The sequence below is a fragment of the Schistocerca nitens genome, chromosome 9, assembly GCF_023898315.1.
Source record: "Schistocerca nitens isolate TAMUIC-IGC-003100 chromosome 9, iqSchNite1.1, whole genome shotgun sequence".
Classification (NCBI taxonomy): Eukaryota; Metazoa; Arthropoda; class Insecta; order Orthoptera; family Acrididae; genus Schistocerca; species Schistocerca nitens.
In genome coordinates this window covers 178,611,589-178,637,466 of record NC_064622.1, presented here as the reverse complement: position 1 = coordinate 178,637,466, position 25,878 = coordinate 178,611,589, and the positions used below count along the sequence as shown (strand labels likewise).

Genomic DNA, 25,878 nt, shown 5'->3' with positions numbered 1-25,878 from the left:
CCAAACTTCACAGAAGCTCTCCTGTGAACCTTGCACAACTAGCACTCCTGAAGCTGTGGGAACAGGCTGTGAGTCATGCTTGGGTAGCTCAGATGGTAAGGCACTTGCCCGCAAAAGGCAAAGGTCACAAGTGAGTCTCGGTCCAGCACACAGTTTTAATCTGCCAGGAAGTTTCATACCAGTGCACACTCCCTTGCAGAGTGAAATTCTGTCTGAACATTTGCAATTAACACTGTGTCCAGATGGTGCAGCGGTGAATGCAGCTGCCTAATAAGCAACAGATTCCAAGTTCGAACCCCAGTCTGGCATGTATTTTCACTCATCACTAATGATTCAGCATAAAGTCTTGATGCAGATGACATCAGTTCATTCCCTTACCCCCCCCCCCCCCCCCCTCTACCAACAATTTACATAGTATATATCACAGCTGTGGATTCAGTGTGGTGTCTGTTCTTTCAAACATGTCTGAAAGTACAGACACCACACCTTCATATAATAGAGTTTCTTGTGAACAGGATGTAACACATTATACATTCCTAAGTCTGCCACATGGCAAGAAACACACATTTGACAGCATAAGGCCAAAAACAAAGAAAGTCAAGTAGGAATTAATGAGCAATCAATCAACAATTTGGCGTAGAATTATTTGAAAATTTGGAGGCAGTAGAAGCTTCTGCAGTTAGTTTTAAATGTTGGATCTTTAAACTTTCTCAGCAGCATTTTGTGAAAAGAATGTAGTCTTCCCTCCAGGGATTCCCTTTTGAGTCCACAAAGCATCTCCATAATACTTACATGGTGATCAAACCTACCGGTAACAAATCTACATCTACTGAAATTTATAATATCAATGGTTTTTGTTTTTGCATTTTTTGGATGTGCTGGATGTTTAGAATTGTGTGTGCTTCATTTTTGATATCATGTTTGTTTTAGAATTGTGTTGTTATTCTTATTGTAACATACATACTTTGTCCCAGCCCAAACGCCACTAGTACCCATGTGGATATCCCATTACTTTAATTTTATTGCTGGGGTTAAATATTCTATTCCCCCCCCCTCCCCCTCCAAAGGTGTAATGAGTGACTCTTATTTACCATGTTGTATACACTTGAAATAGGGGTGTCCAGTATCTTGATGACATCACGGATCAAAGCAGACATTGCAATTGCAACTTTCAGTAATCCCAAAATTTTATGCCATAAAAAAACATATGCTTCATGTACCAATTAGCTTTCATGTGTCCTGTGATGATGGATTTAGCAATTGGAGTAGGAATGATATCATGGAGAATAGATAGCAATAGACTCTTCTCTACAGAATAAAAGACACAATCTCAAAATAACACACTGGCTGTGGACAGGTCATTCTCTGTGATACTGTCACACTGTAACCAGAATCTAGATCAAAACAGAAGGCAGAGTTGTCAATTGAAGTACTATTCTCAGCACACCCAGAACAGAAGAGAACTGACTCCTGGAGGGAGAGATCTGTTATTTATAAATACAGTGAATACTCCAGAATATACAAACACATGCAATTTCAAGAACCTTCCAAAAATGATAAGCATTAAATAACAAATAACTACTAGTGATAGGATTTGAACTGGCAACCTCCAGCACACCAACCAATGACTTTATCCAATATACCTCACTGTATGCAGTACAGCTTGCAGCACTGCTCCCTCTGTGAAGTTCTCATTGGAGCCAACTACAGCACCCTGGATGTAGAACTTGTCAATGAGCCCTGTATATGGCAGCACTAGAGGATCCTCACATTCTGGTCAGATTGTCACATCATCTTCACTATTAAGAAGCATTGAAACTAGCACCCTTATCAAAGCTTCACGTTCATCATTTCCTTGAACAAGAAGCCCCCACAATCAATCTGTGCCTCAGGACTGTAATCACAGATCAAACTTCTGATAATCCCAAAATTTCTCATTATTACATCAAGAAACACATTTGGAAGACACAGATAATGTGCCTGCACTTTTGTCTTCTTGATAAAGGGTCATAATCCTCAACTTCGTATGTGACATCTGACAAGTGAAATGATATGGCCCAAAGTATCACTTTAGGGACTTTACCAATCCTTGTGATGAAATGTTTCACATAGTCATCCTGTCTATCATCCAGTTAAAACAGTAACAGTGTATCCATTGTCAATTCAGTCTCACAACCATGGAGCAAAAACAACTGTATGAAATCGGTATTGTCTAGCTTTGCTGTCTTGAATGTGAATGTCACGATGGGCAATACTGTATCCTCTCTCTCTCTGATATCAGCATACACCGAGAGCATACCTGCAAATGTGTTATTAAAGTGTTCTGTGAGATCATTTGTCTGTGGGTGGTAGGCAGTTGTCATCCTGTGGATGAAGCCAGTGTGATGTTACCTTTGACATTTGTCTCGACATGTAAACTTTTCCACAATCAGAGATCATCACAAAGGGTGCTCCATGCTTCAAAATGGTAACTTCTACAAAGAACATTGTAATTTCCACAGCTTCATTAGTGGTACAGGTCTGGAGACAGTGTAGCAGATAAGGTAGTCAGTGCAGACTACACTCTATTGATTCCCATTTGTCGACTACGGGAACCTCTCCAAGAGGTGAATGCTGCAGGTGGAATTAGTACAAGGTGCCCCAGAGGTAACTGTGGCAAGCATTTCCGCCATTAGCATTTCCTGCAGTGCTCACATAGTATTTAACAGATAGAAACCTGACCAGTGACACTCGAGTCTGATTCTATCAAGAGACTTCACACGAATCCCCAGTGCCTAGATGCTGGAGCATTGCAGAAATACTTCAGTATAGTTGTAGACAAGCTGAGATGAAGAGCAACTTCTCTCACTCCATCACATCATAAGTCTGTTTATTCACACTTTCATTGCTATAGATGTGTTTTCTGCATTCTGTGGTAAGCACAGCTTTGTTGTCGATGTAATGCTCACCAAACGAGGCTACCAGTGTTGAGAGATGGTGTTCAGGCCACTATGAAATACTTATCATCCGATTTTAAGAAAACTGTTCAGTGAAAAAAATTTGATTTTCGCACATCTTTCAGTCTGGTATCTTCGCTTGGAATTGAATTTCTTTCCATTATTAGTCATAGTTACTGTGCTGCATCAAATTAAGTAAAACAATACACAATATTTTCAAGAGTTTGCAGACATAAAAACACCTGCATAAACTTTGCGTACGGTTGATTTTAGCTCATACATTTTTGGGTATGAAATGTAGATAAGATATCGCAATTTTATTTAGAGCTGAGAGCAGAACGATATTTCATTTAGTTCTCTAGTTACTTGGTTTTTATATGCCCTGGATGGTCACGCATGATGTGTCTACTTCCATTCCCAAGCATCAGGAATCACATGGTCATAACAATTATCGTATTTCATAAATTGTTGAAGATATCAAAATGAGGTTTTTTGCAAATGATTGCATACAAAAAGGCACATATATTCTATGATAAATACTCAAATCTTTTAATTCAATGAGATATGGAAGTAGCTTGTCTACAGCAGTGAGAGGTTGGCAGAATGGGATGCGCAAACACATCTATACAGCTTAAAGGAAAATCCAGAAGCTGTGTTTAAACTCATCCTCAGGGCCTAGGCAGTGGCAGAATGTGACAAGTGAACTCAGCCACAACATTTGGAATTCTGCCTCAAACAGTTCATTTTCTGTTCAAAACTTCTATAGTTTTCAGCAATGATGGATCTTCCTTCCCTTCAGTACCAATATCATTTAATGCAGCAATAACTTAAACTTCATTCAAGCTACTGTGTTCTGCTGTAATATTACTTAAAAGGTAGTTGGCATCCTTGTGTTTGCTTCCATTTTTGTATACTATCTTGCCAGCTGACCCAACAGGTCCTTCAGGCTTTTCAACCAGAAAGAGAATTCTGATCTGTCACAACAGTGAATTGTTCAGCAAACATATACAGCTGGAATTTGCTGATGGCCCAAGCAACTGCAAGACACTCCTCCTCAGACTTTGAGAGTGCTCTGGAAGCATAAGCTACCACCTTTTCACAATCTTCCTGAATTTGTGATCAAACTGTTCTTATTCCATAACTGCTAGCATCAGTGTGAAATTCTCTCAGCATTTGTGTCAAGTCTTAACGAGAAGGGAAGATCTTTCTTGCATTTTAATCCAGGAAAATTTGGTGCCTCCCTGCAGCAGTTCTTGCAAGAGACAGCCCTTAATACAGAATCATTAGTAGTATGGGCACATTACAAGAAAACTTCTCACATTACAAACGTGCCATTGAATAGGAAAATGTGTAACTGCTCTTATCATCTTCGGATCGGGAGACAGACTCCACCGCCATTTACTTAGTGTACCAATACTTATGTCTTGGGCAGTAAAGAGTCACTTTTTCAGATTCCAGCAGTGTAATAATTTCAAGTTGAACAAATATATTTCAAGGAAGACGCAATACATGAAAGTCACAGATCAAGTAAACAGAGTAAGACGTGTGTACACTTTAACAGTCAAATTATAACTGAGTCCAAGTCTAGCGGCCGCTGGCTAGCTGGCCACTTAGGTGGCGCTGCTGCTGCATGGCTGGCAGACAGTGCCACATGTAGACATGCGTAACTGTGCGGCGGCACTTTGAAAGATCGGCGAGTCACAACACTTTTCCCCCATTTGAATTTTTTGCACAGGTCTTGATGGAGGTGGCCTGTAGATTGCTAACGTCCATAGGTGTTGTTTGACTGGCCGTAAATTCTCGAGGCGGCGGCTTCCCCTATGGATGGAAGTGTTCCTGATGATAACGGGTCGAGATGAAAGGAGACGTGGGGGTCGAATCTGCTGGGGCCCTGTGCACCAATCTGCCCGTTGCGGCAAGTCCGGTTGTTATAACAGGCGACATGGGCAATGTGTCCACGTCCGTAGGAGAAGCAGGCGAGTCGAGTTGCTCCAACAGATGATGGTCATCTGGTTCCTGCATGGGCAGGTCTCCTGGTGGCGGCAGTTCTTGTGCTGGCACCAATATGATGGTGAGAGGACTGCGTTGTGAGTAATGAGAGGTTCCAGTATCCTGAGAGTCAGGTAGTGCCGAAGGTGGTGTAGAGGCATCTGGAACAGGCGTTGCCGGCACACGAGGCCGAAGCTGGTCCGAATGATGCACTGCAACATGTGTGTCCGTCAGGATTTCATACAGGCGTTGGCCACAGTGTCGTAAGATGCGGCCAGGACTCCATTTTGGCCACCTGCCATATTCCCTTACCCATACAAGGTCGTTGGCGGTGAACCGGCCAAGTGAAGGCACCCACGGCCGTGAGGTGGAAGGCCGCAGAAGATGAAGTAGTGTGCGGGGCTGTCGACTATGTAAGAGTTCAGCCGGTCTGTGGTCGCCCATGGGGGTGAAACGGTAAGAAGCCAGAAATTGGAGAAGCGCATCATCAGCAGAAGTCAGGAGTTTCCTCATCTGAGCCTTAAATGTGCGGACCAGTTGTTCAGCCTCACCGTTTGACTGTGGACGGAACGGAGGGGCCATGACATGCATGACGCCGTGGCGGGCACAAAAATCCGCAAAATCGGAAGAGGCAAATTGCGGACCATTATCAGTAACAAGAGTAGCGGGAAAGCCTTCCAAATAGAAAATGCGAGCTAGAGCATTGGTGGTTGCCACGGTGGTCGGCAACGTGCAACGGACAATGAAAGGAAAGTTAGAGTAGGCGTCAATAACGAGAAGCCAATAAGTACCGAAAAAAGGTCCTGCAAAGTCAGCATGAATACGCTCCCAGGGCTTCTCAGGCGAAGGCCACGGTGACAAAGATGACTTCGGGGCGGCGGCCTGTGACGCAAAAGGGCTGCCAGCAGCGACCATGTGTGTGATTTCAGAGTCGATGCCGGGCCAGTACACATGACAGCACGCCAGAGATTTTGTGCAAGAGACACCCCCAGTGCCCTTGGTGAAGGAGGCGCAAGACCGAAGCACGCAAAGATGCAGGTACCACAACACGCGGCGAAACATTGTCGGTGGAAAGGAGGATAACACCATCTAAATATAGCGAAAAACCCGGGAGAGGGTAGGGTCAGAACCCATAGCAGCTGCCAGCCGGTCCCCAGTGATTGGGAACCCGTCCACAACCCGCTGCTCGGCAACATCCAGGTGGAAACACAAAAGTTCGTCCCTATCGAATGCCAGATCAGGACCCATGGGAAGGCGAGACTGTGCATCAGCATTTGCATGTTGAGTCGTCAGCCGGAAATGAATCTCATAAGTGAAACGAGACAAGTGAAGAGCCAAACGCTGGAGGCGGTGTGCAGCCTTGTCAGGAAGTGACATCGATGGATGAAACAAGGAAACAAGTGGTTTGTGATCCGTAACAAGATGAAATTTGGATCCATAGAGAAAAACACCAACTTATGAAGAGCATAAATAATGGCCAAAGCTTCTTTTTCAATTTGAGAATATTTTTGTTGGTCAGCCGTGAGCGTTTTGGAGGCATAAGCAATGGGTTGTTCAGAACCGTCAGAAAAACGATGCGCAAGGACTGCACCGAACCCGTATTGAGACGTGTCCGTGGCAAGAACAAGATGTTGGCCAGGTTGATAAGTAGCCAGGCATGGGGCCTGTTTCAGCATAGTCTTCAATTTCTGGAAAGCCACATCGCATGACGCGGACCAGTGAAAAGGCACGTTTTTATGCAACAGCTGAGCCACCGAAGTAGCAGACGGTAAAAACTTGTGATAGTATGCTATTTTCCCCAAGAACGCCTGCAGTTCCTTAACAGATGTAGGGCGAGGAAGGGCATCAATCACAGTGACAGTTCTGAAGCGGACAAATACCATCCCGAGAGAGTTGAAACCCAAAGTACGTGATAGATGCCTGAAAAAATTTTGATTTCTGAAGATTACACTTAAGACCGGCAGTCTGTAAGACATGAAAAAGTGTGCGGAGATTTTGGAGATGTTTGTCAGTGGCGGAGCCAGTGACAACAATGTCGTCCTGGTAATTTATACACCCAGGGACAGTGAGCAATAAATGTTCCAAGAATCGCTGAAAGAGAGCAGGGGCGCTGGCAACCCCGAATGGCAATCGTTGGGTAATTGATAGAGGCCGAAAGGCGTGTTAAGGACCAGAAACTGCCGGGAAGCAGCGTCGAGAGGAAGTTGATGATAAGCTTCTGACAGGTCAAGTTTAGAAAAATACTGGCCTCCAGCAGGTTTAGTGAACAATTCTTCAGGTTGAGACATACGGTAAGTGTCGATAAGGCATTGAGCATTTACAGTGGCTTTGAAATCGCCACAGAGACGAATATCACCATTTGGCTTAGCCAACGACGACAGGAGAGGACCACTTACTGGAAGTGACAGGAAGCAAGACCCCTGAAGTAGTGAGACGATCCAGCTCCCGTTTGATCTGATCACGAAGGGCCACAGGAATGGGCTGAGCCCGAAAAAACTTAGGCCGAGCAGTGGGTTTGAGCGTGATATGAGCTTCAAAGTCGTTTGCACGGCCTAACCCAGGAGAAAAAAGGGACGAAAATGTCGTCGACAAGGGATCCAATTGAGCATAAGGAATAGCATCAGAGACGATATTGACAGAGTCATCTATGGAGAACCCAAAAACGCGAAAGGCATCGAAACCAAAAAGATTCTCCGCGTTACTATGGTCGACCACAAATATGGGAACAGTGCAAACGACAGATTTGTAAGATACCTCAGCATCAAATTGTCCCAAGAGAGAAAGCTGCTGTTCATTGTAAGTCTGTAATTGTCTAGTGACAGGTGACAGGATTGGAGAACCCAACTGAAGATACGTCTGAGAATTGATGATAGTGGCAGCAGAACCAGTATCCAACTGCATGTGAACATCTTGACCAAGTATTTGGACAGTGAGGAATAAATTCCCTAAAAGGGAAGAAGTACAATTGACAGACAACACAGAATCAGAATCAGTGTCACATTCATGAACATCATGTATGCGGTTGGATTTGCAAACAGATGACATGTGACCCTTTTATTTGCATTTGTGACACACGGCCCAATGTTGTGGACAATCTTCTCGTGAATGTTTCGTAAAACACCGCAGACGTGAAGGAAGTTGCTGTGGTTTTGCTGTGGTTTTGCTGCAGTTTCTTAGAGGTTTGTTTACGGTCAGGCCATGGCTGCGCTTGGGAGCGTACGGTGACCACGTCAGCCGGCGGGGACACGCCACACGCTTCGTCAACATCGCACAGAGGTTGTATTTCCCTGACGTCGCCCCTTGCCTCGATTTGCGCTCCAGCAGCGTGAGAAATTTCAAAAGACTGAGCGATGGATAGGACTTCATCTAGAGTCGGATTTACCAACTGAAGGGCACGTTGCGTAACTTCTTTGTCGGGCGCCGATCGGGTAATAGCATCCCGTACCATGGAATCGGCGTAGGATTCTTAGTGAACTTCAGTAACAAATTGGCACTTTCTACTGAGGCCGTGAAGTTCAGCAGCCCAAGCGCAAAAGGATTGATTCAGTTGTTTCTGACAATGATAAAAGGCAACACGAGAGGCTACCACATGCGTTTGCTTTTGACAATAGACGGACTGAAGTGCGCACATTTCAGCAACGGACAAAGACACAGGATCTTTCAAAGGAGCTAATTGCGACAACAACCAATACATTTGAGGTGAAATCCATGAAAGGAACAGAGACTTACATGTTTGTTCGTCCGCGACACGAAATGCCAAGAAGTGCTGTCGAAGACTTTTTCGTAATCAGACCAGTCTTCCGCCATCTCGTCGTAAGGAGGAAAAGTAGGTAAACAACGACGAGAGATGCCCCGCATTTGATGCTGCGACGAAATCATGAATCGCATTTGTGAGAAGCATCTGCTGTTCTATGAGACCTTGCAATAGTTGCTCTAAAGTAGCCATGGAAACATGTAGGTCAACGATGGAAAAGAAAAATCCCATCCTTGTCGCCAATTGTAATAACTTCAAGTTGAACAAGTATATTTCAAGGAAGACGCAATACATGAAAGTCACAGATCAAGTAAACAGAGTAAGATGTGTATACACTTTGACAGTTCAAATCATAACTGAGTCCAAGTCTAGCGGCCGCTGGCTGGCTGGCCGCTTAGGTGGCGCTGCTGCTGCTGCATGGCTGGCAGACAGTGCCTCATGTAGAGGACACGCGTAACTGCGCGGCAGCACTTTGAAAGATCGGCGAGTCACAACAGGCACATGCCTGGAATCTGAACACTTTAACATGGTTGTCAGAACCTCTCCCCACACACAAATGTGCATGAGCATTACTTTTAACTCAGAGAGACCATCAATAGTTATGAAAAGTCTTTTCGCAGTAGGCCTTGTGAATCTCGATTCAGCAGTAGCCTGTCTGCATGACCATAGTTGCTTTGCTCCTCTCAAGCAGTCTAGGGTATCATCAATGCGTGGCATTGGGTAAACATCTTTTTTTGTGATTTTGTTCAGTCAGTGGTAGTTTACCACAAAAACCTTGTACCATCCTCCTCCTTCAAAGGACCAAAGGAGAGTACCAAGGAATCTTTGAAGGTTCCATGACACCTTGGCAGCAGCATCTTTATTCCCTCCCAAATTGTGTGCCGTTAACCAGTGATACTCTACACAAGTGCTTGCTAACTGGTGGAGTTCCCCAGTGTTGATTCAGTGTTTGACCTTGAGATACTTGGTCTTCCTTTTTTCCAGTCTGGATCTGACAGCATCTGAAGCTATCACAGAACTGCTAACACTTACATATGTTGTTCCTTGGTCAGGCCGAATCCTACTGGCAGGCTGACAGTAACTTCCTCCCCTACGTTGTCTGTAGTGGCAGTGGAGCACAATTCTTTGTTGATGATACTAAGCTGCCATTCCTGGACTGCTTCAGCAGTCCCTAGGCACGTACCTTAAGGTATGATTTGTGGCTAAACATGACAATCAGTGATACAAAGTTTTCATCGGTCACCTACAATACTTACAATTGTTGCTGGCAAGCGGATTTCTTTTGCGAGAATGAGCAGCATTTTGCAATCCACAAAAGCTTCACAGGTAAAATAAGCATCTCAATTAATGACTGGAACTCTTTTTGTTGATGACACTGGGATAACAACATCTTCAACGACAAACCACCCCCTCACCAGACTACATTACAATAAAATGTTGAATCTGAAGGGCGCCTATGCACTATCATTGATAGCTGTTCCTATCAGCTGTACTTCTTTTCCATTTGTGACTTTCAGCATAATCGCTTTCATAACAGTCTTCTTTAGTTGGTGGTGATAACCATTCAGTATTTCAGTATTACAGAAAATAAAGCCGCCCCCCCCCCCCCCCCAGGGCCCACTAAAGGCCGGATAGGCTGTCCGTCGATAATGACGTTAATGTGACTTCCCGACAATGACTGTTGCCCGTGAAGGATTAGTATCTGTAGCAACCTCACCTCCACAGATGGTCTCCATACTTAGTTTTCCTGAATTCGTTGGCTACGTGAGTAGCTAGTATACAGCAGGGGGACTGGCCTTGTCCAATGACCTAGTGCACAGGTCAACTATAATCGTCTGCAGTTTTACGAGGGCCGTTCAGAAAGTAACCTCCGGTTGATTTAAAAAAATACACCAAGTTAAATAAAAATATTTTAATATATACATCTTACAACTACATCTTTGCACTATTTTTCTACATAGTCTCCATAGCGATTGAGGCACTTACCGTATCTCTTCACAAGCTTTGAAATTCCTTCTGCATAAAAATCACCCGCTTGTGCCTGGAGCCAGCCTGTGACCGCATCTTTGAGCTCTTCGTCGTCATCAAACCGCTCAAGAGAGCCTTAGAAATCTGTGGAAAACCAGTAGACAACTCCGACATTGAGAAACGTCGATTTTCACGAACTTTTGCATCAACTGTCTGAACGAGTTCGTCAGTCACCAATGATGGTCTACCACTCCTCTCTTCATCATGAACGTTTTCTCGTCCACTTTAAATAAACGTACCCATTCACGGACAACTCCTTCACTCATAACTCTTGGTCCGTACACGGCACAAAGCTCACGATGAATAACTGCTGCAGAATATCCTTTGGCTGTAAAAAACCTTATGACAGCACGCACTTCACATTTGGCGGGGTTTTCTATTGCAGCACACATTTCGAACTGCCACAAAAACTAAACTAGCGCAGGTACGACGTTCACTCGACCACGGCTTGATGCCAACTGACCTGTTGAGTGCGTGAACGCACAGATGGCGTCGCTACTCCCCCCACAACCCGCACTGTGACCAATCGGAGGTTACTTTCTGAACCGCCCTCGTATTTACTTACATTTATTCATTCATGGAATGTCTCATAATAAAATAGGACTTCTAAAAGTAATACAATGCCCACCAATAGCCAAAATACACCAAAGTGCACAAAGAAATTGGTATAGGCTTGTATATTCAAATACAGCACTACAGCACTGTGGTCGGCAACATCTATGTAAGACAACAAGCGTCCGAGCAGCTGTTAGATCAGTTACTGCTGCTACAATGGCAGGTTATCAAGATTTTGAGTGAGTTTGAATGTGGTATTATAGTCAGTGCATGAGTGATGGGACACAATCTCCAAGGCAGTGATGAAGTGGAGATTTTCCCGTATGACCATTTCACGAGTGTACTGAGAATATCAGAAATCCAGTAAAACATCAAATCTCAGACTTCACTGAGGCTAGAAAAAGATCCTGCAAGAACGGAACCAGCAACAACCAAAGAGAATCGTTCAATGTGACAGAAGTGCAACCATTCTGCAAATTGCTGCAGATTTCAAAGCTGGGCCATCAACAAGTGTCAGTGTGGAAACCATTCAATGAAACATCATCGATATGGGCTTTCGGAGCCGAAGGCCCACTTGTGTACCCTTGATGACTGCATGACACAAAGCTTTAAGCCTCCCCTGGGCCCATCAACACCGACATTGGACTGCTGATGACTGGAAACATGTTGCCTAGTTGGATGAATCTCGTTTCAAATTGTATTGAGCAGATGGACTTGTATGGGTATTGAGACAACCTCGTGAATCCATGGACCCTGCATGTCAGTAGGGCACTGTTCAAACTGGTGGAGGCTCTGCAATAGTGTGGGGCATGTACAGTTGGAGTGATTTTGGTACCCCTGAGATGTCTAGATACAGCTCTGACAGCTGACACATAAGCAAGCATCCTGTCTGATCACCTACATCCATTCATGTCCATTGTGTATTCCGACAGACTTGGACAAGCCCAGCAAGATAATGTAACACCCCACACGTCCATAACTGCTCCAGAAACACACTTATGAGTTAACATCCACTGTCCACCAAACTCCCCAGACATGAACATTATTGAGCATATCTGGGATGCCCTGCAACTTGCTGTTCAGAAGAGTTCTCAACCCCCTCATAGTCTTACAGATTTATAGCACTATTCACATGGTGTCAATGTCCTCCAGCACTACTTCAGACATTAGTTGAGTCCATGCCACTTCGCATTGCTGCACTTCTACGTGCTCGTGGAGGCCCTACATGATATTAGGCCGGTGTATCAGTTTATTTGGCTCTTCAGTGTGTAACACACAGCACGAATAACATGCTTTAATAGAATAGGACAGGAGCCTATGTAGACAGGACAGGTGTCCGACGTGGCCTTGATTTACAGATCTGCCCTGGCATTTGCCTTAACTATCTAAGAAAACATGGAAAACCCAAATCAGTATGGTCAGACAGCGCAGTTGCATTGTCTCAAATATGAAGTCCGTGCTCTAAAAACAGCTGCGCTGCTTCACTCTGTAACTCTCTATCATAGAGGCATGAATAGAACTGTTGTGATGGCAGACATCTGGTGGCATAGTTGTTCTGAAAATCATCATCATCTCTCTCTCTCTGCAGTAGTGTACAATTTGTCCAGAGTATCCACAATGCTTGGGTGATTGCTGCAGTGCATGCCCGTGTTGGTGGAGTCCATTCTTCTTTGCACATTTGATGGTGGCAGAGATTCTTATGAAAGATTGATACACCTCTTTGTCAACATCCTATAATACCGCTATATGTATGGGGTACCTCTATAACCACCTGATGTACGAGATCAATATAAATGGCTGCTATCTCTTGCTTACTTGGTCCGACTGTTCTGGCTACCATAAAATGCTGTACTACTTCTCTTACATGGCATATGCGAGAAGCAACATCATGGTGGTCTTCCACAATTGCTATAGAAATCACTTTTACGAGTCGATCACACCTCTTCCGTCCAAATCATTTCTGTTACACTTCCTCAATGTACTGGTCCTGCTTGAATTCCTCAACTGTTGTGACATCCTTTACCAGAAGAGTTAGTTACACATCTTCTGCAATTCCTTTCATCAAAGTGTGTGTTTTTATCAGCTGAAGTCATATTCGGATTCAAAATGTGGCATACAGCTAAAACTTTCTGTATATAAAACTGTGGCACTTCCCTGTGACTGTTCTTTGATTGTTCTTCTCCTAAACGAACTTGGCACTGACAGCTGACGAAGGTTGTCGTCATTTTGACCAACAATTTTTTCCAGCTATCAGGCTGCTCTTCATTGTTCTTTAACCACTGTGGGGGCTGTGTCACCCAAGTAAAAACAGACATTTGCCAAACATCATGTCATCTCACCAGCTGTATTTGGTGATTCAGTCTAATCCTTTCAGCCATTTCGACCAGCATCACCCGAATACACTGATGGGTGCCTGATGTCCCGCTGAATTACTGATGTTTTGGAATCCAGTGATCTACTGAATATGCAGGTCACAAGAACAATGTACTGCTTGTAATCTGGTTCCTGCCCATGTAGGTGACGGCTTTCACACTGCCTAATTGGAGCCACGCTGGTGTAGAGGTTTGAAAGTAACTGACATCTCCACCAAACAGTTTCACATCGAAACCAGAATCAAATCTAAATCTGAAATTAGAGTTGTCAATGAATACAACACTTAGCAGAAAAAGCATGTGTTTTATGAATACCAATGTACCACTAGAACAGATAGGCCTGAACTCCTGGACAGTGTGCACTGCTTTTTATATAAACACTGAATATTCTAGAATATATAAACATTACAAATGTAAGAAATTCAGAGAACCTTCCAAAAATAATATGTACCAAATAACAAATACCTTGGTGGTCGTGTTTGAACCTACAGTGCACTAGCCAATGACGCTAACAGCTATTCCACGCTGCATGCACTTGAAAAGATTTTTTTCTACCATGTGTGCGTGACTGCTAGGCATCTATGAGAACTTTTGCTGTTCGAAAAAGAAACTGGAAGACTAAAGCTGCGAAGCGGATCACCAAAGACAAAAGGTCATGGTAACCCAATCTGGGGCACATAGATTTAATGTCTTAGGAATAAGTTAACAACATATTTAATGCTGACAAGCTCAAGTTGAGTGCTAGTGATAATCATAGAATTGGGAAAAGCACAAGTGACTCTTGTCTATAACAAGAGTAAAAGAATGGACCCACATAATTACAGACCAACACCCTCAATGCTGTTTTGCTGGAGAATTTTTGAACATATTCTCAGTTTGAATATTATAAATTTCTTTGAGACGGAAAAACTTCTGACAACAAACTAGCACAAATTTAGAAAGCATCACTCATGTGAAACTTGGCTTGCCCTTCTCTCACACAATATTTGTGAACCACATGTGAAGGGTAATAGGCAGATTCCATATTCCTAGATTTCCGGAAATCATTTGACACGGTGTCCCACTGCACACTGATTACAAAGGTATGAGCATACGGAGTAGGTTCTCAGATAAGAGAGTGGCCCAAACTTCTGAAGTAATGAAACTCAGTACATTGTCCTGATGGCAAATGTTCATCAGAGTGTGATATGATGACTTTTATTATCTATATACATAAATGACCTGATGGACAGGGTGAACAGAAATATGTTGATGCAGTGGTGTACCGAATGGTGTCGTCATTGAGCGAATGCAGGAATGAACAAGATGAATAGACAACATTTCTAATTAGTGTGATGAGTATTGAACCAATTCTATGATGTCTGACTTCAGTAATAGTTGTTTGTTGTTCGACACAGTCATATTGATTAAACACATGTAACACTGCAAAATAATATGAAAAGGAACGAGCATGTAAGGACAGTAGTAGGGAAGGCGAATTGTCGACTTCGGTTTACTGGGAGAATTTTAGGAAAATATGGTTCATCTGTTAAGGACACCTTGTATAGTGCACCATTGGGATCCTCATCAGATTGGGTTAAAGGAGTGCATCAAAGCAATTTGGAGATAGGCTGGTAGATTTGTTACTGGTAGGTTTGATCAATACACGAGTATTAGGGAGATGCTCAAATGGAAATTCCTGGAGTGAAGATGACCTCCTTTTCAAGAAACACTGTTGAGAAAATTTAGAGAACCAGCATATGCAGTTTCTGTGGATGATTCTACTACTGACAAGATACATTTCACCTAAGGACCATACAGATAAGAGAAATTAAGATCCTACAAAGGCATATAGACAGTCGTTTTTCCCTCCCTCCATTTATGAGTGAACCAGGAAAGGAATTGGCTCCTGGTGGTACAAGGTACCATCCACCATGCATAATATGGCGGCTTGCACAGTATGTATGTAGATGTAGATGGAACACCAAAGAATTGACACACAAACTTTTGAATTACAAGTATGCCACTGAATTAAATTGCCTAGCAAGCAATCTTACCTTAAAATGTATATGTGAAACAAGTTCTAAAACAGTGAACAACAATAATAAAATTAACGGCATAAAACATCTCCTGTTACACTAATATTACTGAAATAGCCACTAGATCATTGCAAATATTTTTTGTACTCACCTCATCACTACCTTCACCTCCCTCTTCACTCTCCTTGCGGGATGCGCCACATTTGAAGCAGGCATCTCGTCTTTTGAAATTATTCGCACCACATTTCACACAGTGCCAGTCCTTTAATTGCACAGCACCTCTGTCTCCAAAACCAGGTGGGTCTTTTGGGATACTGTAGTACATTTCTGCTCGATACTGGTCTTGAAGAACTAATGTTCCACCCTTTCGTTGCATCCATTGGGTTGCTTCAGCTACTGTATTAAATTCAACAAAAGCAAATCCCCGTGACTGACCAGTGTCTTTCTTACGGATGAGACGGATGTCCCTTGGCATTAAATTGCACTGAAGGATGTCCTTCCGGATATCATTTTCAGTTATATGGTATGCCAGGCCCTTAATCATCACAGTGTTGTTGGGAGCTTGGTTTCGGTATGCGTCCGAATCACGACTGCTTCCACCTCCCCTGCAAACAGGCAGATTTACTTGTTATGTGCTGTAATTACTCAACACAAAATATACATAATATTCAACTATGCAAGTACCGCAGGGAGACACACTAATATGAATGTTTAATACTATACTTGCTTAACATAATGTCAAGCACGGCTCGTGGTTTCGATCCTGGGGAAGACTGGGACATTTAAGGATTGTAACTAACCTAGAACTTGGGCTACGTTACAGATCAGTCTGTCACAACCATGATTTTTCACGAGGGGAGGGGGATGGGGCAGTAATATCACACTCTAGTAAAATATTTATGCACTTTATCTTCTTTCCATTTAACAACAAACTCCTAAATAACATCAAAAGCTAACTCCTAGATAAAATCTAGAGGCAGCTTATTTATCCCCCAACATTGTATTTCCTGACAGTTTACCACTACAAATTGTATTAGAGATGTGTTTTGGAGAGATCTTTAGTGCAGTGTGTGTTAGCTTTGCTACATGCCAAATGTTTTTGGTATTTTCGTTTCTAAACTTTATTAAGCAATGTTTTGTGTGCTCTAACTGCAGCTTTTATGATATCATGTGACGAAGTGATGCTTCCATGATGATAAGGATCTTGTGATGTGACTGGCTGACCTGAACGATCTGATCACTGCGGTGTTTACGAGGTCATGTGATGTTTCCATGATGTCATGGATTTTATGCTGTGACTGGCTGACGTGAGTGACCCAAGTAACCACCATGCCAATTTAAACCACAATTCCTACTCACCATTCTTCATTATTCTGTTAAAATCGTGTGTATACCTTTGTTTGGATTTACTCTGGGCCTTTTTTAATTAAAAAAAAGGGGAAAAATTATGTTTACATTTGGTCTGGATGCACTAAGTTCATGTTCATCCTAACCACATGTCCCAAAATTTTACCTTATAAATTGCATGCTGAACTCATATTGTGTTGTTTTCAAACTTATGGTATACTGCTGTTATCTGCAAGAGAGCAAAACTCACTAAACTCATGCGTAAATACTCACAAAAAGAAACTTGGCAATAGAGCACATTACCAGCAGTCAGCAAGCCAGGAAACGAAAATAACAGGACATATTTTGCACACAGGGTACATTTTGTGCGCTTTTTCCTCCAATCATTTGTGAAACTCTTACTCGGTGGTGATACTTATGTTACCATACTGTAGTGCACTCTGATGAAACATTTGCAAACTCATCCAAACGGTGGACAGAATAACCAATGGCAGAAAAAAATAGTCTAAAACACTATCAAAACAATAATACTGAATGTAGATTAATGACACAATAATGCCTAATGAAGACATACATAGACATAGATTTGATAGCAAAGTTTCAGCAACTTTGTTCATTTTTCTTTTGATGTAAGCATTGGAACATGAAAATTGTGTACAGGTTGATAGGACATCCTTAGATTGAAACATAAGAGCCTTCAGGACGCCCACAAGAGATTTACTCTGTGGAAGCCATGCCCCAAAAGCTCTGAGCAGAGTTTCATTTCAAGGTGCAACCTTAGCTACTACCTTTTTTTTGGGGGGGGGGGGGGTTGGTGGGGGGGGGGGGGGCATGATATCATATATCAACAGTTCCAAAAATGTTGATCGGCATTACTTAAATCCACATGAGAAATAAAAAAAATGTATTCTGATAATTTCAATTGTGTTATGTTACTGAGGAATTTATCTTAACATATACTTTGGGCAGTCACATGGGGAAAGATTAGGACTATAGGCGGGTGCCTATGATATGGTGACAAGTGTTACAATGAAGAAGGTTTGGTTTGGTTTGTGGGATTAAAGGGACCGGACTGCAACAGTCATTGGTTCCTTGTTCCAAAACGTAAAAACACCCACACAGAGTAAAAAACGGATAATGGACACAACAGACGACACAGGACAAGAAAAACTCAGACAAAGAAATGACAAAACGAATTAAAATCTCACAGTGTGACAGTGGTTGGCCGACCATAGAGACAAAAAAGGAAAAGCCAACTACTGAGAACACATTAAAAATTCAGACTAAAACCTTAGGCCAAAGGCCAGACTCGACACAAAATATAGACAAACACTTAGATCATGTGATAAAAGCCCCCTGCCCGAATAAAACACAAAACTAAGTCCGCCATGGCAGAGTCATCTGTTAAAAGGGCAGGGAGCGTATCAGGCAGCGCTAACGTCTGCTTGAGCACAGCTAAAAGGCGACACTACAACAAAATGTGGACCACAGTGACATAGAGGGGGTTCCTCATGGCGCAATAAGTGGCCGTGCGTCAGCCAAGTGTGCCCAATGCACAGCCGGCAGAGGACAACAGACTCCTTGCGAGAGACGCGCATGGATGACCGCCACGCAGTCGTTGTCTCCTTGATAGGACGGAGTTTGTTTGGCACGGGCAGGTTGCGCCATTCTGTGTCCCATAAATAGAAAATTTTGCGGCGTAAGATTGCCCGCAAATCAGTCGCCGGGAGGCCAATCTCCAGAGATGGTTTACTGGTGGCCTCTTTCACCAGGCGGTCAACATTTCCATTGCCAGGTATCCCAACATGGCCAGGGGTCCACATAAAGACCACAGATCGGCCGCAACGGGCAAGAGTATGTAGGGACTCCTGGACAGCCATCACCAGATGAGAGCGAGGGAAGCACTGGTTGATAGCTCGTTAACTGCCCAGGGAGTCGCTACAGGTAACGAAGGACTAACCTGAGCAGGAGCGGATATACTCTTGGGCACGAAAGATGGCGACCAGCTCAGCAGTGAAAACACTGCAGCCAGCTGGCAATGAACGTTGTTCGGAATGGTCCCCTAGAGTTAGAGCATAACCAACACGACCAGCAGCCATCGAACTGTCAGTGTAAACAACGCCAGAGCCCTGATACGTGGCGAGGATGGAATAAAAGCGGCGGCAGAAGGCCTCCGGAGGGACTGAGTCCTTCGGGCCCTGTGCCAAGTCAAGCTGAAGACAAGAGGGGGGGGGGGGGGGGCCACACACCATGGGGGTGTACGCAGAGGATAATGAAGAAGCAGCACCTCTTGGCACACCATTCCACTATACCCATACACATTCTTTATTCTCAGATGGATGTCTACCAGTGTTTGTCCTTTGATAGCCAAGAACTGAACATCACATCACATCATCACATTGGTCTTGTTTGGACACATTTGGTAGTCATGTTGCCATAGGCCACCTCTCCAAATTTACTGCACGCACCTGTCAGAAACACACAAATGCCACACCAATCCCTTGCCTAAATGTATAGTTGGATCGGAATCGCACAACATTGCAGCAATGCTCTCAAACAAAAACTTTTTGATCCTCCCTTATGACTAGAGTATTTTGGTAGACAAATCTAGACATAAAAGAGATGAACTGAACTCAACAGAAATAAATTGGGGACAATATATACTACAAAGCAACTGATACTCATTAAAAGGCAACTGGTACACTCATAAAATTATCACATCACACACAGAAAAAATTAGATGCAAAACAGGCAAAGCAATGAGTTATCTATGATTTTAGAAGTGGATAGGTCACAGTGGACTATTTTCAAGATGTGAATGAAATCAAACAACAAAATAATGAATGTGAATAGCCACTCTGACTACGGTACATACTTTCTGAGAAAGATTTTCACTCAGTTTCAACAAAATATGTACAAACAGAACTTGAGAAACATGGCTTTGATTCAACATACGTTGGCATACTAAAAAACATATATCATTAGTGTAAATTTTATTGGACTAGATCCACACAGTGAGAAATTTTGAACTAAAAAGAGGGGTCAGGTAGCACATTATGTTTATGTATGAAAGAAAATTTAATTATAAGAAACTGAAGAGGACATTAGGCAATGAAAAATGGAACCCAGTTTACAATGCAACAAATGTGAATGACAACTGGAAAATTTCTATTAACTGTTCAATAAAAATTTTAATGAAACATGCCCTTTAGTAAAACAAGGAAACAAATCTATTAACACAAAGCTGAGAATTTCCCACCTGAAATCCTTAAAGTGAGAGAGAATATGAAAGCCTGTTATATACTCTCAAGAGATACTAAATTACAATATTAACTAACAAAATAAAAACTGCTCGGGACAAAAAGAGACATTCCTTGACTAACCTTAAAGGTCATAAATGTGCCTATCAAATAAGCAATTCAACCTGTGTTAGTTAATGAGCATGGAAAATACTGCAAAAAGAATGTGGGAAACAACAATCTCATGAACGTATCAGCATAATGTTAAAAGAAAATGATGGTATAACAAATGATCCAAAAGAAAAGAGTGAGAAATTCATACAGATGTTTAATACAACTGGCAAAAAGAACATGACTGGGTGCCCAACTTAAATGTTACAAAGACTAGCCAATCTCTTCTCATCCACGGCATTACTGAGAGGGACATTCCAGCAATCATTTCAAAACTTCTAGTTAAAATGTCTTGAGGCTGGGATGACATTTCACCTGCACTGCTAAAGGAATGTAGAGGAGAATTAGTAAAGCCTCTGACAGATCTAATTAATATCTCCCTCTGCCATGGAGAATTCCCTGATCTTTTGGAAATCACTGAAATCCTACCAATGTATAAGAAGGGAATAAAAACTGGTACAGACTATAAGTCAATATCATTAACTTCAGAGTTTGGGAAATAATTAGAGAAGGTAATATTAAATCACTCTGAGGAATATTTCACCAAACATAATCTATTTAACAATCTACAACACAGTTTTAGAAAAGGAAGATCTACTGTAACAGCAGTAGGAATTCTTATACAGTAATCAGTAAACAAGCTAGATGAAAGAAAAAGTAACAGGCACCTTCCTGAATATGAGTAAAGCTTCTGATCCCGTGAATCACAGAATTCTATTGCATAAATTAGAAGCATAATATGGGATGAGAGGGACAGCATTTCCAACTACTGTACTTACCTTCTATTTGAAAGACAGGAAACAGTGTGTCAAGCTAACTTATAAAAGAATAAACAGTTGACAACAACCAAATCAACCCACAAGATACTTCAATGTGCTGCGTTAACAATTCAGTTGTAAGGTACGATGATGACACATCTTTTTTCGGCTTGGCCAATATACGCAAGACACTACAAACAGTAGTGAAATGAATTATAATTTTCTGTCTAGTTATCTTTCTGCAAATAAGCTACTTGTAAATAAATATAATGCAGTGACAATGCAATTTATGCTTAGCTACAATCAGAACATAAATAGAACTCTATTTACACCTCCATTGGCCCTTTGCTACAAAAACAAACACAAATTTTGATGGACACCTGTCATGGAAAAAACGCATAGACCATACTTGTAAGAAAATCATTACCAATGCATATCTACTGAAACTTCATAGACCATGATAGCCTGAGACAAATATAGTCTGAAGTGATATCTCCGCATCTTCAGTACATTATTGAGCTATGGGGTGGGGCACCAGCTGTTTATACAGTCAGGCTCCTGAGAAAGGGGGGGCAGTAAGAGTGGTAGCTAAGGTAAACAGGAGAGGGCCTTTTAGAGAAATCTTCGGAAAATATAAAATACTAACCATCCACTCTATGTACATCCTGCAGGTGATAATGATTGTGAAACAAAATTCACAATATAATGTAGCAAACAGTAATGTACATAGGTATAATACAACGGGAAGGAAAAAGTTTCACAGAACCACAAGTAAAAAGAAGGCTGCAGACTGTAGTCCACATACAATAAGAACCATCTTTTATAAGACTTCCATCTGACCTCAAGACTGCTAATTTACACACTACAAACAATAAACTTAAGCATTTATTAATAGAGAAAAGCTGATTTTCAGTGTAAGATTTCAAGTTGTAATATCCCTTTGTAAAACAGTATATACAGCATAAGTTTTGTATTTCAACAAAAAAACTGCGACCAAAAAATGATAATTTCTGACCTTAACTGTTGTTGTTGTGGTCTTCAGTCCTGAGACTGGTTTGATGCAGCTCTTCATGGTACTCTATCCTGTGCAAGCTTCTTTATCTCCCAGTACCTGCTGCAACCTACATCCTTCCGAATCTGTTTAGTGTATTCATCTCTTGGTCTCCCTCTACGATTTTTACCCTCCACGCTGCCCTCCAATACTAAATTGGTGATCCCTTGATGCCTCAGAACATGTCCTACCAACCAATCCCTTCTTCTTGTCAAGTTGTGCCACAAACTCCTCTTCTCCCCAATCCTATTCAATACCTCCTCATTAGTTATCTGATCTACCCATCTAATATTCAGCATTCTTCTGTAGCACCACATTTCAAAGGCTAGTATTCACTTCTTGTCCACACTATTTATCGTCCATGTTTCACTTCCATACATGGCTACACTCCATACAAATACTTTCAGAAACGACTTCCTGACATTTAAATCTATACTCGATGTTAACAAATTTCTCTTCTTGAGAAACGCTTTCCTTGCCATTGCCAGTCTACATTTTATATCCTCTCTACTTCGACCATCATCAGTTACTTTGCTCCCCAAATAGTAAAACTCATTTACTACTTTAAGTGTCTCATTTCCTAATCTAATTCCCTCAGCATCGCCCGACTTAATTCGACAACATTCCATTATCCTCGTATTGCTTTTGTTGATGTTCATCTTATATCCTCCCTTCAAGACACTGTCCATTCCGTTCAACTGCTCTTCCAAGTCCTTTACTGTCTCTGACAGAATTACAATGTCATCGGCGAACCTTAAAAGTTTTTATTTATTCTCCATGGATTTTAATACCTACTCAGAATTTTTCTTTTGTTTCCTTTACTGCTTGCTCAATATACAGATTGAATAACATCGGAGAGAGGCTACAACCCTGTCTCACTCCCTTCCCAACCACTGCTTCCTTTTCATGTCCCCCGACCCTTATAACTGCCATCTGGTTTCTGTACAAATTGTAAATAGTCTTTCGCTCCCCGTATTTTACCTTGCCACCTTCAGAATTTGAAAGACATTATTCCAGTCAACATTGTCAAAAGCTTTCTCCAAGTCTACAAATGCTAGAAACATAGGTTTGTCTTTTCTTAATCTAGCTTCTAAGATAAGTTGTAGGGTCAGTATTGCCTCACGTGTTCCCATATTTCTACGGAATCCAAACTAATCTTCCCCGAGGTCGGCTCCTACCAGTTTTTCCATTCGTCTGTACAGAATTTGCGTTAGTATTTTGCAGCCGTGACTTATTAAACTGACAGTTCGGTAATTTTCATATCTGTCAACGCCTGCTTTCTTTGGGATTGGAATTATTATATTCTTCTTGAAGTCTGAGGGAATTTCGCCTGCCTCACACACCTTGCTCACCAGATGGTAGAGTTTTGTCAGGACTGGCTCTCCCAAGGCTGTCAGTAGTTCTAATGGAATGTTGTCTACTCCCGGGGCCTTGTTTCGACTTAGGTCTTTCAGTGCTCTATCAAATTCTTCATGCAGTATCATACCTCCCATTTCATCTTCATCTACATCCTCTTCCATTTCTATAATATTGTCCTCAATAACATCACCCTTGTATAGTCCCTCTATATACTCCTTCCACCTTTCTGCTTTCCCTTCTTTGCTTAGAACTGAGTTTCCATCTGAGCCCTTGATATTCATACAAGTGGTTCTCTTATCTCCAAAGGTCTCTCTAATTTTCCTGTAGGCAGTATCTATCTTACCCCTAGTGAGACAAGCCTCTACATCCTTACATTTGTCCTCTAGCCATGCCTGCTTAGCCATTTTGCACTTCCTGTCAATCTCATTTTTGAGACGTTTGTATTCCTTTTTGCCTGCTTCATTTACTGCATTTTTGTATTTTCCCCTTTCATCAATTAAATTCAGTATATCTTCTGTCACCCAAGGATTTCTACTAACCCTCATCTTTTTACCTACTTGATCCTCTGCTTCCTTCACTACTTCATCCCTCAAAGCTATCCATTCTTCTTCTACTGTATTTCTTTCCCCCATTCTTGTCAATTGTTCCTTTATGCTCTTCCTGAAACTCTCTACAACCACTGGTTCTTTCAGTTTGTCCAGGTCCCATCTCCTCAAATTCCATCTTTTTGCAGTTTCTTCAGTTTTAATCTACAGTTCGTAACCAATAGATTGTGGTAAGAGTCCACATCTGCCCCTGGAAATGTCTTACAATTTAAAACCTGGTTCCTAAATCTCTGTCTTACCATTACATAATCTATCTGATATCTTCTAGTATCTCCAGCGTTCTTCCATATATACAACCTTCTCTCATGATTCTTGAACCAAGTGTTAGCTATGATTAAGTTATGCTCTGCGCAGAAGTCTACCAGGCGGCTTCGTCTTTCATTTCTTAGCCCCAATCCATATTCACCTACTATGTTTCCTTCTCTTCCTTTTCCTACTCTCGAATTCCAATCACCCATGACTGTTAAATTTTCATCTCCCTTCACTACCTGAATAATTTCTTTTATCTCATCATACATTTCATCAATTTCTTCATCATCTGCAGAGCTAGTTGGCATATAAACTTGTACTACTGTTGTAGGCGTGGGCTTCGTGTCTATCTTGGCCACATTAATGTGTTCACTATGTTGTTTGTAGTAGCTTACCCGAACTCCTATTTTTTTATTCATTATTAAACCTACTCCTGCATTACCCCTATTTGATTTTGTATTTATAACCCTGTATTCACCTGACCAAAAGTCTTGTTCCTCCTGCCATCGAATTCCCACTATATCTAACTTTAACCTATCCATTTCCCTTTTTAAATTTTCTAATCTACCTGCCCGATTAAGGGATCTGACATTCCACGCTCCGATCCGTAGAACACCAGTTTTCTTTCTCCTGATAACGATGTCCTCCTGAGTAGTCCCCACCCGGCGATCCGAATGGGGGACTATTTTACCTCTGGAATATTTTACCCAAGAGGACGCCATCATCATTTATCCATACAGTAAGGTTGCATGCCCTCGGGAAAAATTACAGCCGTAGTTTCCCCTTGCTTTCAGCCCTTCGCAGTACCAGCACAGCAAGGCTGTTTTGGTTAATGTTACAAGGCCAGATCAGTCAATCATCCAGACTGTTGCCCCTGCAACTACTGAAAAAGCTGCTGCCCCTCTTCAGGAACCATACGTTTGACCTTAACTATTTATATCAATGTGTGGACTTATGTATGTTAACGAAACATTTGTACATGTGAACTAAAATCGACAATATCTGCAAACTAATTGTTATATGTAAAAAAACCATACATTCCAATTCACCTAAACTATTTTCAGAAGTACCAGAGGAAGTATACAAATTGTTAAGCTTGGTAAAGCAGAGAAGACGTGCATTGTTAATGAATGTATCTGAATCACCATTGTTTTGCTGATGACATGTAGTGTTTGTCCCTAGTGAAAATAAACTTCAACAATGAAGGAAATAAGTTAAGAGCAAGAGAAAGTAAGCCTGAACACAAGAAAACCGCAAAGTATAATGAGTGCATGAAAAAGACAATAGAACAAACTAAAAAGGAACCAGTTGATAAGTTTTTGTATTCAGGGCAATTAAGAACAACCTGATGGACAGTAAAAGAAATAAACAGAAGATTAAAAATGGCATGGTATACTTTTCAGCTATTCAACAGGTTTTCAAAATTAAGCTCAAGTTTGTCTATAAG

At 41.9% G+C, this 25,878-nt stretch overlaps 1 protein-coding gene across 7 annotated transcripts in view; it reads right to left on the bottom strand.

Moving 5' to 3' along the window:
* Positions 1-25,878, bottom strand: part of LOC126203969 (RNA-binding protein 5-like) — a 124,681-nt gene that overhangs the window by 53,563 nt on the left and 45,240 nt on the right. For all 7 annotated transcript variants that reach the window (XM_049938385.1, XM_049938384.1, XM_049938387.1 and 4 more), the window contains one exon: positions 15,804-16,257. In XM_049938385.1, coding sequence (XP_049794342.1) covers positions 15,804-16,257 — 454 coding nt within the window. The remainder of the gene's footprint in view (positions 1-15,803; positions 16,258-25,878) is intronic.